The sequence below is a fragment of the Vanessa atalanta genome, chromosome 4 (assembly GCF_905147765.1).
Source record: "Vanessa atalanta chromosome 4, ilVanAtal1.2, whole genome shotgun sequence".
Taxonomy (NCBI): domain Eukaryota; kingdom Metazoa; phylum Arthropoda; class Insecta; order Lepidoptera; family Nymphalidae; genus Vanessa; species Vanessa atalanta.
Genome location: NC_061874.1, coordinates 9026829 through 9042249, shown reverse-complemented (window position 1 = coordinate 9042249; position 15421 = coordinate 9026829). Strand labels below are relative to the sequence as shown.

The 15421-nt window shown below is 35.7% G+C and overlaps 1 protein-coding gene across 1 annotated transcript; it reads right to left on the bottom strand.

The window, feature by feature from the left end:
* Positions 1–30: 30 nt before the first annotated feature.
* LOC125077895 (G1/S-specific cyclin-D3) lies at positions 31–14992 on the bottom strand. Its single transcript, XM_047690007.1, has 5 exons — positions 14582–14992; positions 12261–12482; positions 5870–6032; positions 2507–2628; positions 31–2400 (listed from the first exon to the last, which is right to left on the bottom strand). Exons 1-5 carry the CDS (start codon positions 14813–14815, stop codon positions 2218–2220), a joined length of 924 nt encoding a protein of 307 aa, XP_047545963.1. The 5' UTR covers positions 14816–14992; the 3' UTR covers positions 31–2217.
* Between the last annotated feature and the right edge of the window lie 429 nt (positions 14993–15421).

Sequence of the window (15421 nt, the reverse complement as noted above, 5' to 3'; positions counted from 1 at the left end):
TGTAATTTTTTATTGTCGTATTGTTTTAAATATCTACATCTCAATTCGCAACAACCATACAATACAGATACTCAACTTAAAACGTAATGATCACATAAAAAAATCAAATTTTCGCAACTTCGCGTGTCATACAACTTTAAAATTTAATTAATAGAATACAATAGAAAAGATCACTTCTATTAAGAGTTTTACAGCTCTATATACTATGTACAACATTAGGAAAATCTTAATTTTCCACTACATACTTTTACTCTATTTCATAACAATCATATTTCTTAAATCTATTTAAAAAGCCAAAAATAAGCATTAAATTTACTATTTTTAATGCGTATATTTTCCCACATACATATAAACAATTATATAATATAGTATATTATTTCTATTTATAGTCAAATTTGAAGAGTCTACGTATTTAGGTAGTAGTACCACAACCATGCTAACTATTAGTATTTATCTGTTTTACTGTTCTCGACGATAACAAATAAAACAGTATTTTAATTTTATTTTCATTTAACATAGTCAATATAATTTTACAAATACTTTAAAGTAGTATTACTTATGGCACCACATGCTTACAGCATAATAGTATATATTTACATTTATTTCTAGAAAAAATATATTTATACAGCATAATGGCTAATATAATAAATTTATTTGAGTGGTATTAGAAAGATATAAATTGTCTAGTGAATAATGAACATAAACTTTAATGGCAGTAATTAGATTTATAAATGCCATTACTTATGTATATATGATACATACTTTATCTTAGAAATGGAAGACATTGGACTATTATTATTCAATAACATATTTTCAACTTTATATAAATGCAGAATAAACAATTAAAAATAATGTAGATCTTAGATATAATATACGATTAGCTTTCTATCTTTAACACTTACTATTATTATAAACAAACTATTTGCATTCTCCACCCGTACTTAAGCTCTACAAAATATTAATTATCTGTGGAAATTATATCACAATATTTTAATGTAGGTAGATAGTGTTTAACTTTCCTCTTCGTTCAAGTTTAGAATCATTAAGTACAAAAACTATTAAACTTGACTATTGCATAATTTTATTTTCAGTAGTTGTAGGAACAATAAAGTAAACTTTTAAAACTAAATGTAAACCTAGCTTACCAATGTTACGAAAATCACATTTTTTTCTATAATTAATCCAATGACATAGTACCCCTAAGTTAACATATTATGACTGGAAGTGACTATGATTTGAAATTAAATCAACTTTCTAACACTATCACATTAAATGTTAGGTACTTAAACGCTAAAGATAATAGTTGGTACAACATTCGTCAAAAAGGAACAAAAAGAGAATCTTCAAAACAAAACATTTAGCCCTTCGTCTACTTTATATTTAAATTAATAATAATAATATAATATAATTTAATGTGTATATCAGAAGAATTGTGTTGGTTATGTCATTTATTTATTTGTCTGTGTTAAAGATTGACATACTATACATATTATATTAAAGTTTTTACAAAATAAAAGCGTAATTTATTGCCTTCCCCCGATATACAAAGAACTATTCTTGAATGTGAATAAAACTGATATATTGAAACCGTTTAAGTAATTTTGGTCACTCTTACTGTTTTTGCTTAAAAAAAAATATATTTTCATTTGCATTATAGAGAATATATATTTTAATTGAAATGTTTGCCAAATTCGTTAATTATGATATAAATCAAATCTCCAAATGATACTTTTTTAATAAAATTTGCTTTGGTCCCAGAAAACAATTTTGCTACGACCGACTTTTGAAGAATTTGAATTTTTTTGTTGTCAAGCAAAATTGAAATTTTATCTTAAAAATAAAGAGGTAGATTTTAATTTCAAGATAACAACTAGAGCTGGAAAAATATAATCATATTTCTTAAGATAAATCAAATTTTGTATATTTCAGTGCAATGCCTCTGCCTATATTGATTGCTAATTTTTAGACTAGAGGCAAAAAAGTAGCACGCAGGGCTTACTATTAATGAAAACTATGTACACATAAATCCTTAGACTACACGCGCAGTGAGTAATACCTACGTTGAACACGTGCATTTGTCAGTCTTAGTATCAGTCCTCAACCACGGATGCACCGTCTTATTCTTTTAGTTTATAGTATTTTCGTACTAATGCACCGTAATTAAAACAATTTTTCCTTGCCGAACTGCTGGCCAGGATACACGCTACTACGGATTATTTAAAAATGCACGTCTCGGACGTCAGTTGGGGTGGCGGCATTACTGTGAGCCTTGTCCTGGGTCGGAGGTGGCGTCCACCCCCCCGCCTCCCGGCCTTGTCCGTTTGGGGCAGTAACGACGCGTTCTTCAATTAGTTTTTGCACCATCTCTTCGATTTGTTCCAGGCATGTTTGCAGACAATCCTATGATAAAAATACGTTACTTATTGAATATAATTTTTCAATGAATAATGATAAAGAGCTTATAGTTTTTTGTATCAATATGAAATAACGTTAAATAGTTATTTACCGGGTCAATGCCAGTTAGCTCATGTAAACGCGGAAGATGTCCGTCTAATTCTAGGCCACGTAGTGCAGCAGCGATGCTGCAGGAAGCCAGAGTGCTAGCGGGGTACAAGGTGAACTCATAATCTGTAACAAGAGAAAAAAAATTCAACGACTTATAAGTAAACATAATATAAATATTATAACTGAAAATTGAAATGTTAATTCATATTTCCTGTTGCAATCTACTATGTATTAGCATTGTTAACTACGCTACAAATACGATTGAAATAACAAATGAGCGCTTTGCCTGCATATCAGTCTAAAAGCAGGTCACGCACGCTTTGACAATGTACTAGTGTATATGGAGCGGATGTGAATATTACATAAAAAATCCGTGATTACTTCAGTGTTAATGTAGAAGACAAATTTCTGTGACAGCGACTTGCGGCTACAAAGCTCGAGTGCGAATACATTAGCGCGTAGAGGCTACACACGTATCCGATAATGAAATGCTCTTTTCTCCTTCCCGCAGGTTGTTGGTCCCTTTCTGGAGAGTGTAGCCTCAAAGGAGCCGGCATCCGCCCTCGCGCCCGCATTCCATAGCCCGCGCCCGTTTTACTGGAATATTTCTCACGGACTTGCTTTGGCAAAACCATTATACGTATACAGATACCTCTTAAAAAGGCTCTACTGTGGACCGATTTGGGCCTGAACAGCTCGAGTTGTATTGAACAACCTGTATTTGTACCGTAAAATAATTGGCATGTAATTAAATGTGGGGAGAAATTTCTAGACGTGAATATAATTTAAAAATACTACCATCGATTCGACAATTAATAATACGTTAAAATTTAGTTTTTAAGGGACTGTGAGAAATTACCGAAATAAAGTCACTTCATACATTTTAAATACTTAATTTATATTCAAGTACGTATATTTTATCATTTTGTATGGCGCAATGCTTATTTTTATTTGAAACGATAACACAACAGGAAAATCAGCAGAATGACCTTGGAGGGCGAATGCGTTTAAATTGGATATCTATACTATTTACATACTTTACTAGCAAATCTTTATTAATATATATGAGACATTAAAAAGTTCAATTTGTTCAACCGTATTATGTATAATTTCTTTATATTTAAATTATTAAGAATTACAGATAATACAAGTCTTTAAGAGCTCAATTCATCATTAAGTAGGTATATTCCATTATACTGCGGCAGTGTATGGATACCGAATACTCTTTCAGCATCATTTAAGATTTTTTGTGGCGGCGTACTCGAGATAAAAGGTACGAGTAGGGTAGGAACAAAACGAATGAGATGAAACAACGAGAGCGGCCGCTCATTGGAAGCATTTGCATAATCTGATGTTAATCAAACATCGAAGCCCTACCGCTTTTACCGCGCGACGACCGGTTCGGCTATTGCAACGGACAATGTGTCAGACTAACAAATAAAAATACCCCATTTTTGCTTTCGACTCCGTCCTCGATTATGAAACTTTGGGAAAAATGTCATACCTATACAAATGCAGGTAAAACAATATAATATTTTTAGATAAATCCCTATAAAAATAAAAGAAAAAAGAGCGCAATAACGTTAATTACAGTTGTTAAAATACAATTAATGTGTATTACAGGATACGAAATATAAAATTCATACAAAGCTATAAGCGTGAGCCTAACAACGATGACATAATCGTCTTATTATCCTTGAACGTGAAGTGTAGGTACCAATAGATGTGGAAACGGTGCGGGCGGGCGCCACGACGTTCTGACTCTATTCGCAAGGTGAACGCTCTCGCGAGGCCGCGCCGGTAGTACATGTATCTACGTAATGCTCACCGGAACAAATAGGTGTTCTCCGCACCTATGTTTCTACGTTCCCTGTCTGTCTAACCGCTCAAATCTACCTTAATGTGAGACCGCCCGACATACTCGTACCTGTCCGATAAGATACCTGTCTTCATGTAATCGAAGCCGCCAGTCGTTTCTTCAACTATGTCTGAATATATTCTTTATAACGGTCGTTTCGTTAATCAGGCATACTTGAAACGTTTAGGTCTTATCTTAAAATGCTTAAGACAAATTGTATTATGTATTTGTTCAGAAAATTCTTCAGAGTAATAGTAAATTTCATAATAGAACATTACTATAATACCTTTAGTAAGTTATTATACATTTTCAAAATAGTATAATTTGGACTATTTATATAATGAATACATAATGTAGCCTGGGCGGTATAACGAATGCTACTAGAGAGTGCTACGAGATCAAAGAGCACTTATGTATTATATTTTATTTTTGCAATCTATCACGAGGAATATATGATCGTTGCATCACATTCCAGGCAGCATACGAGTCAAATGGCACTCTATAATTTCTATCGTATATTTTTTTGAAAAAGGATAAGCAATTTACATTCAGCATAAGTGACTTTAAACGAGGAATATAATATGTTGAATTAGCCACTGCGTGACATGTAAGAGATGATATCTGAGGAGTGAGTGAAATAAAAGAACTGTAGCGTGAACTTCACCGACAAAAAAACAACACGACAGCGGCGGCGAACAACAAAAACCGTTGCACAAAAACATATGATCCCAGAGGGATACGGGGGGTCTGAAGGGTGCGGGGAGAAGTCCTGAGGCGTGCTGGAATGCGCTCGGGCGAGCGGCGTGGGAGGCGCCGCCGCCGGCGCGAGCGCACCACACACACGCGCCCTCGCCCTCACTCTACCCTCACTGTAAACAAACCTATTCACATCTCACCGCCTCTCCGGTCCTTGCGCCCACTTTTCTTATCTTCTCTACAAGAAACGAACGTATGTGCAATTTGTCCGAAATTGCTAAAAAATATCTATAAATTGACATATTTTATGCAGTTGTGTTTTTCAAATAGAAGTAAGACTTTCTTATAGTTTCAAGTCATAATCTGAGACTGTGTGTTAAGCACATATTGTAGAATATTGACAATACTTCGAAAAACACAAAATACGTGGTAATAAACGCTTTAAGGAATAAAGTGATATAAAGGTCAACATGTTTGAATTTAGATGAATAGAACAACCATAATATTCATCCTATCCATCTCCTAGATGTATAGAGGTTCAGTGACACATGATATTATACACATGCCGACCTAAGCGGGCCCAGTGCGACATTGTCGTGACATGACGTGGTATCGAGATGCTAATTACTGTCTACCACCGCAAACAAAAGGTTTCGAAGTTAGTTGTGACGATCGTAAGTTAAGCATGTAGTTTATGTACCTATACTTCAATTGTTAGCTGATGTTGCTCGCAAGACTACTCGTAAAACCATTTTATGACTCATCATCTAAATCTATAATATTAAATTTACTAAAAAAATTAAAACATACCTCTGGCTGCAAGCGCAATGAAAGTTTGAGCGTGCCTCTGGACCATTTCCGTGTTGACATGTCCTCGTAGAGGCAACCGTGACAACAGCAGCGGCAAGAAATCGTGCGCTGTCACGCCAGCAACGTCCCATTTCAACTTAGAAAGCACCAACAACTCCCAGCTCTGTTGACAATACAAAGGTATTCTTTAAATACTAAAATTCTTAAAAATAACGATTTCAATTATTAAATAGGTAAATTATAAAAAATGTATGTATGATAAACGTAACTCTTTGCTTTAGTATTTTAGTAAAACTCGTGTGATACGCTTATTTGAGTTTATATAATTAATTAGTGAAAGAAAGCGTTGATCGTTTGGGACAATAATGTTGCATTCCAGCCACGACATCCGTTGTAATCGTAAACATGCCGTTTTGCTCGACTTCCCGGAACAACGCGTAGGTAGTCCCCGAGTCCCTAGATATCGTTATGTGATCAAGCTACTTATCCATGTCTTTTTATTCATAAAATAAACCCGCTTAATACCTATAGAATGAGTGTACAACAATTTAATACTGTACAACATTTAAATAAAACGATATTAGAATTATTTACATAATTGTTTTCATGTAGTTTAATAGATTTATACTTATTTTCTAGATATCGTTTTGAGAGTAATTTAAAAACAACTACTAATTAAAATAATTCGACATTACAACCAAAATAAAAAATTGCAATATTTAAATAAAGATGTTATTATCAACTCTATTACAACATCAAAATATTCTTAGCATGTCTGATCTTGATTAAATAATTAGCAATTGTAATATTTCAACCCCTATACGCAAATAAAAGTAGTGATATGAATGACTAATTTTATGAATAACTTTATTATTTTGTATTCACACAAACGCATACAAGTAAAGGCAATGCATGGCCGTTGACAGATAATACTCGATGTTTACTTAACTCAAAGGCGGGGTCGGACGCAGCAGCAAAAGTTAACTATTTTATGATTAACGATTTTATCTTCTACTCTCACTACTTTAAAGCTCAAACTCACGTAACAAAAAAAAAACCTTAGAACCTATCGGTTATTGATAAGAATTGCTTGTGAATGAATGAAGTCTCATCACTGGGACTCGCACGATATAGTATCGTGTAACAGACGGTCGCTTCATGACATTTAAGCATCAACCTACGAAGTTAAATGGATAAATATAATTTATAATAATAATACGTTCCGAAGATATAAAGAAAAGGTGTTCGAAAGTATAATAGTTACCATGACAGTGGTATGCGGGTCGACCGCGAACTGAAAAGATTCCGTATCTCTTTTGGATTGGGGTCTTTGAAAAGCTTCGGAAACAATGAGCTCATAAACTATTCACCGCAGAATTTGCTGCCACGATGAAAACTGATATGTAGATGATCTAGACTTTTATTTATTTATTTATATTTATATACTCTTTATTGCACACCAATATAGACAAAAATAATAGGAGTACAACAAAAACAAAGAAAAGAAAAATGTACAATAGGCGGCCTTATCGCTAAAACAGCGATCTCTTCCAGGCAACCTTTGGTAGAGGAGAGAGATAGGATGGTAGGGGTGTACAACAATCAACAATGACATATGAGAATACTTTATTATAATTTGTTCAACTTTATTTCCTTGAACTCGTGCAGAATGTGAGAAACCGGCAGAGAACTCGCGACGTGCGGAATGCCATAACGTAAATTTATGGATGGTGTTCATTAGAGAAGCTTGCAAGGCGGCCTGGCTATGGCGGCAGCAGTTATCGAACCGCGTTACAGCCAATAAAGTGAGCTATGCAAACAGTCCTCGCCCGCGACACAGTCTGAATTCCACGGTTGGTTCCCATGCTTTATCCAATTTCATTAAGCAGTGTGACTACACTATATAACAGTCGAGCTATAAATACGGTATCATAACGCCCCGTACCAAAAATGTTTAAAATAAAGTAAAATCTTATAACTAATTTCGGTTAAATTAGTTACAAGATATAAGTTAATTTTTTTTTAATCCTTTTTCTCCCTCCCTCTTTACGCATTGATATGACTAGCTCTATCCCATCAATCGGAAGAGTATCGAGCAGGCATGAATGCTTAAGTTACCTTGGGTATATTATTTACAACGTGATATGCATACTACTATAGTAAGTCTGACGTAATATATTATAGCGGCAAATTCCTGTAAATTGATATAGTTGCTGAATTGACTTGTAAAGACTAACTGACATTTAAATTAGTCGAGTAGTAGTACTGTATAATAAGACTGTTTTCAACGTTTACATTGATTATAATACTCGTATTTTATGTTCATTTCATTTATATTTTGTACGAAGCTTGCAACGTAATCTATAGCTTTGAGGTTACATGTCGCGCATTTTTAACCACAAAAATTTAACTTTTACAACTACATGGCAAACGCCCGCATATAAAGGGAACTATTGAAAGGGTAAATTTAAATTTTATTACCTTCTAAAGAATTAATATCAATATTTTCAATTATAGTAATGGGGAGGAGTAAATTCATTTTATTTTTCTTTATAACGTTATAGTTCGTCAAGATTCAATTCATATTAAAATGTTTAAGCGTATTATTTAAATTTTTTTTGCTAAAAAACTGGTGTAACGTACACGACGATGTGATTATCGTGAGCCCCGGTGATGATTATAATGAATTGTAATGGCTACAGTCGGCGAAGTCTTTGGCAAACATCAGTGTAGACGAGGCCACATCTTGATTGGAATGCGACTGGTTCTCGTCACCCCTTCCCCTCTACTCTTCCCAATACTCCGGCGACTGTACTCGTGGGAAATAATAAGAAGAAAGTATAATGGAAATGGAATAACCAAACAGAACAAAGACCTTTTTATTGTAACATTCTCTTACGTGTTTATTTTGAAAATACAAAGGGCACGAGGTTGAATCCCTAGAGATAGGTTTTTGTTTAAGCTAGCGGGAGATATTTTATTTGCACCGGAAACAAAGGTATCGCAGCCGTGAGATTGACAAACATACATTCGCCATTTAGCTGAGAAATTCTTTGTATGCTTTGATGTGTAAATAATTCTATTTGTAATTTGCAAAATGTGCGAGAGCCATGTTTGTTGTTTAATATAATCAATTCGTAATTAATTTTAAAGACGACAAGTAGAATATCCTTATTCGCGAATAAGGAAACCGGAATACTACTATAATTAAATATTACCTACATTACCATAACCACGCGATTACGTGTATGCAAGTATTTATATTTATCCAAAAAGAATATGTTACTAACCTATCTTAACAATAATAAAAAATGTTAATTCTCAATTTTTTATTGTTATGACTTTATATTTTTAGGTTTTGTTTTTTTTTTTAAATAAATATGGACGCATTATTTTGTTTTTATTTTATGTATGAACGATAGAATCCAGTAACCTTTGACTCTTTATTTCTTTATCATGAACCGCGTAAGATAAAATTGCTATGAGCAATATTTGTGCCGTTCTCTAATAACGTTTTAATTCGAGTAAAAGAGGACGTAACAACAACTACATCTTTTTTTATATTTATCAATGAACGGTTTCGACGAATACAGGCGGCAATCTTAAGTAGTTCTCATTAAAGAAACACGAGTTGTGTTATTGAATTTTCTTTTGACAAAGCTGTACGACGGCTCATAAAATAATGCTTCAATTATAATAATCGTACTGTGAATGTGAGAATGCACAGGTTTTATGATCGGGCAAAGAGCGCGGGAACCCAGTATTAAGACTGGCACGGATGCCGGAGCGTGCATAGTCTTTTTGCTTATTTCTACCTCGGTTTGCTTTGAGCTTCACATTCAACGTTATAACTCTGGCTCAGGCAAGTAAAGCATACGTTGTGGTTATATCGAAATCATTTGAAGCTAGCTATTTTTAATATGCGCCATTAGCATAAAATATTGGTTGGTATGTAGGGGGTTACGGTTGTAGCCTCCTATCCGACACACTTGGATGAACTCCCATAAGATGAGCATAATTTTATATGCATTGAGTGTGACGGCGCCGTTATTACAGGTTAAGCTTATTATTTTTTTTAATATTCCCATGCAGACAGTACACCGTATAACCAATATAAATTATTTTTTATAGTAAATATACTTTCTGCTCGGTGTACTTATACTATCTGCTCAATACTACCTGTCTACGAATAAACGTAGAGGCGCTACGACATTGCTACGAAACGTATAGCGAATTGTAATTTTATGAAAGCAAGCTTAAAATATTTTATAAACTGTAATTTTAGCTTTATATTCTTAATTAAAACTCATATTATTATTTGATGATTACAAAACAGGATTAAAATGGAAGAAATTGAAAAATTTAAATTAAAAGTTTGAATAATGTTGATATTATTTACGCATTACAGACCGAAGATACTAACAATACTACAAACAATAGTCATAGTTTTATATAGCAAAAGAGCTGTTAATGATTAGTCAGCGCTAGATCTTGATTTATCATCGCGCTCGCTCCCTCTTCTTGAGGTCGAACGAGTGATAGCTCACAACGTTAAGAAGCGTATCATTTAAAAATAGTCAATTGGTTTTGCCATTTAATGTGTCTTATATTATCAGATAGTTCGCACTAGTGATGTGACAAACATGCAAGGTTAGCGGTGGTCGCGGGCGTGTGAAAAAATAAACAGCGTACTTCGCCTGTAATTGGCCTGATTGAAACGCGCTTCTCGTTCGGCGGTGTTTCCGAGAAGGCTGTCGGCTCGTTAGGGGACACTGTCCGCAGGGCAGCACTCCTCCCAGACCGCTCCCTACCGCATTCTTCGTCAACCAGAACGATCTCGCTCTAAACGTTTTTTCATTACCACAAAATAAAATGAGGTGGTAATCTTTTGACGAAGTTTCGTTTTAGACACATTGATCATATCTTAAATATATTTGGTATAAAATTTTAAATATTAAGTTAGTTGAATGAGACGGTTCGGGAAATATTTTATTTTATGTGTCTTTGTAATTTGATGAGTTGCAAATTAAGGGAAAAGAACAAGTGTCATTGAAAGCATTTAAAAAATAAAACAGGTCGAGTAAATGTGACGCACAAAGATGTGCGGTGCACTTATTATCTACTGAACGATTGGCGCTTGGGGCCCCGTCGGGTGGCCGCGACGCGCCCGAAATGCAACAGACATTGACTCAGTGTAATATAAATGTAAATAGCAAAACATTTTCCCTCTGTTCTCGTATTTCAATCAGGCTATTAATATTTTGAAAGTGTTATACACTTATAATCATATTTTTTAGTATTAATTACCTAACAATTATTAAAACTGTGTACCCTTTAAAGATAAAACTGTAGGTTTAAATTACATAATTGAAACTAATGACAATGATAACGAAAACATACTGCCAATTCGCGCTAACACGCTGATACAAAGTGAGCTATTTCGAAAGTAAACGGATGCCAACGCCCTTAGGAATTAAGAACCATACACGGTACTACACTACATTCACCAAATGTGGCAACCACACATTGCAACTTAGGGCTCAAAAATATAACGAAGATGTATATCACAAATTGATTTATATATTGCTAAATCTTTAAAATGTATAAATTGCAATCACATCGTATAGTTACTATTGCCCTCTAGACCATAGAACGAATTGCGCTCAACTGTGACATTGTCCTACGCCTTAAGACAAAATATTTTGAGATTACTAATTTTAAACGTTTATTTATAAATGTCTTCTACCTCTTCTGAATCATATGTGACACATACTTATTTTTGGATAAATATTTTTTAAAGTATTCATAGTCGTAACTTTCGTAAGATATTAGAATTTGGGAATACTAAAGGTCAATATGCTTAAAACGTATTTTAAAATGTACGTAAAACCGTTATTGGTGGAATTGAACCGTCATAAATCTGGAATTCCAATCTCTCACGCTCGTTGAGAGGCGAGGTTGTTAGAAATCAGCGTAGTAAAGCGACACGAAAGCGTCTGGCAGCTTCTTGAGCGCGCCACGATCGCATCACCATGCAACGTGCTTACAGAATAACGTAATAAATTAACGATATTTAAAATTTTCGTTTCTTATTATTAGACTACAGTTAATGTCAATTTTATAATTTCGTATTGCATAAAACAAAAAATCTATATTCTTTTGTTAACCAACCTAAGCGGTTAGCTACCTAACGAGAAATAAATGAGCTAAAGACCGATTTTAATATGTACTTATATCATTTGTAAAAGTTATGTCGTGATCTACGTTTCAATCATTACTTTACGGTTCCTTTTATATCCATCGCAATATAGTTTAATTACAACAGAAAGTGTGCATGCATTATTACAATATATTGTCTGAAATATACAGTAGTACATATTGGGTAACTTACACAGAGGTCTGTGAGCGTGATGCTGTTGGCAGTGTAGAACACTAGCAGTTCAGCAGGCAGGCCGCGAGAACTTGGTTCTCGTAGCTTTGACGCGAGCAGCAAACAGGCGGTTCCCAAAAGTTGTAATTGGCTCTTCCCCACCATACAAGTACTCAGAAATCTATCCAAGTACGAAATCGCCAAAGGGAAGACTTCTTCTTGACAACTTTGGTCTTCACACACCTGGAAAGGTATCAGTAGTCAGTCTATTTTATTAAGTGTCGTGTATTCTTAGAAATATCAAAACCGCGGCACACCCAGTACTGAGTTTATCATCCGGAGTTCCTGATAACCTATATATTTCATAAATTGTAATACATACATATTGCGATAATACAAAGCGCATTACTTTCCTACTTGTTGAGTTTCTTATCGACAACGGTTATTGAACGTTATTCGGTAAACAGTTTTCAACTTATAACAAAACCTAAGTATTTGTAATAAGTAACAGGTACTTATAACGTACAATTTGCAGTAAAAGATGGACAGAGTATTAGTTTCTGAAAGTTGTTGTTACGAAACTAAGTAAATACAGGAATTTATTGAAAGGTACTGGAAGTGAAAGCAGATGACACTAATGAACTAGTTATTCAGTAAGCGGAGAATGTCACGAGAGCCGTAATTTATCCTCGCATAGTTTCGCACGGTGTAATTCGAGAGTCCGGATTCTGATTCTATTGTAGCCTTAAGAAAACACGCGCATCCCATGGCTGTCTCAGCTGAGTGTCTCACGCTCATGGACCTGTCAGCTGATTAACGTATGTAACAACGAAACAGGCCATTGTTCTGTTACGAACTTCCTACTTAGCGCTAACGCACATGCAACGCTCTATAAAGTATGTGACAAAATGAATGCGATATCGTTGTAATGTTAGAAAATCCCGTGACTTCTGATATACATAGTAACAAAAGAAAATAATTTCAAATTTAGTTTTCAGCAGGATATATGTATGCTACTTTATTGTTTCGGTTTTCAATCGTTTACTGGCAAAATTAGAAATGTTTTTAATAACATTATGTATTATGCATACATATAAATCGATGATAAAAAATAATTAAACAAGTTTAACAGTGGCTGGGGATATCGGTTGTACTTTGAGACTGAACTTGAATGTTAATAATTGTAGTAACGATGTCAGTGACCTCACATCCACGGGAGTTGTTTCGGTCTGCTTGTGCTGAAATTTGGTAGGTATGCAACTGGTTTAGACGGTACGTAACCACGAGGTGTCGGTAAACTCTGTAAAGTAGGAGGCACATGCGCAGTGCGCCGCCATTGCGCTGAATGACGTCAGCAACCGTCGCGCTCACTGCCCGAACCCCACGTGGCCGAGCTCGATTTTTCAGCTGATTGGTTACGTCCTCAAATTTCTAATCTATTTCTTCAGTTTACTAATTTATTTTTAAAGTTAATAATATATACCCGGTCAAAAAGGTTTGTAACTTTACCTACAAAATTAATTAACATAAACATATAACAAATAATATTCATATAAACTAAAGCTATATCTAATAATTTTTATAAAACGTTAATTTTGTACAATCGTATGTTTATGTGATATTAACGAAAGATAGTGCGCGTCCGGCGTCAGCTGTGTGCGTGTCAAAATCAGCTGATTATTCAAATAGAACGAGCGAGTCGCATCGGTCGGCGACCGCCTGCGCGTTCCGGCCGGGGGCCCCTCGCGCGCCTCTCTACCCGACTCCCGAGCAAGCGCTATGTACCACTACTTTCCAATGATTAAAATACAATACTTTTAGCGATTTATTCTTGTAAATTTAACATACGAGTTAATTGCACCATATTTTAAAACAAAACAATGATATCAAAATTAAAAATATCATAGACATACCCTTTTTAATTATTTGCAATGTTCGTATTATAACCAAGTTTTATACGAAGAAAACAAATCCTTCATTTTATTGATTCCAATAGGAATCACATTAAAAGATAACGAAAACTTAATCAGCTGATCGTGTAAACAAAGAAAGAATGTGACACTGTTATTCTGGTACCGCTTCAAAATAACGAACAAATTTAAAGTTTACATATAAATCGTAAATACTTTTAAGATTTAGATTTTTTTATGATAAGTTGGGTGAGCGATTGGCGAAAGAGCATACATAAGCCATGGTTGCAGCCGCTGGTTAAGAGACCCTACACGTGGTTGAGTGGTGAGTAACAAAATGGCGAACGGTCGACGAGGCGGCGAATGAGTGGTGGCCGACCGGGCGGTGTGGGCGCGGCATGCGCGTGCGACGCATCACACGGGTGCGCTCACCTCTAGCATCCACTCGGCGACGAGCCGGCGCATGTGGGGAGTGATCTCGGTCTGCACGGTGCCGAAGTAGTTAGCAGTTATGGCGTAACGCTCCTCGGTGCGCAACAAGTTGTCGAGCACGCGGCGGCGCAGCAGCACCGGGTCGGAGGCAGCAGCGGCCGGCACCGGCGCCGGCCCGACCCGTGCGCTCTCAGCGCTCCCGGGGCTTACGCGCTCCGCACACAGCAGCTCCATGGCACACCGCACAGCGGCTTATGTATGGCTCGCTTGCGTCGCGTGTCGCGTTGTAATGTTGTCGCTTACAGCTGATCGAGCGCACCGAGCGGAAGCCGAGCGAATACGTTGTGATGCTTCGGCGGCGAGAGCCTGAGTCACAGTGATCGGCGGTCGCCCGTACCCGTACCGACCGGCGAACATATGATCGGCGGGGCGCGGGGCGCGGGGCCACGAGCCGCCTGTGAGGCCCGCACGCAGGTTTCTCCCGATTCGACGTTCGAATAATAATACATAACACGTTTTCTTGCTCGCTCACACTCTTTCGTGATTCTTGCCTCTCGTTCTAGTATTTACAAAATGAGATGGATTCCACGGACTGATTATAAAAGTGACCATACGACCACAATACCTATCTGTCGATAGATACCTATTTTAATTATAGATTGGTTACTTATCCTTTTAAATTACCCACAAAGAAATTACTAGATGCACATAATAGCTATAATACTATGAAGTTTGAGAAATATATAGCAGTTGGTACGGCAGCGCATGCTTCATATTAATGTCGATCTTGGCAGATTAAATTATAGTATATGTATGTATATAACTTATTCAAACCTATTT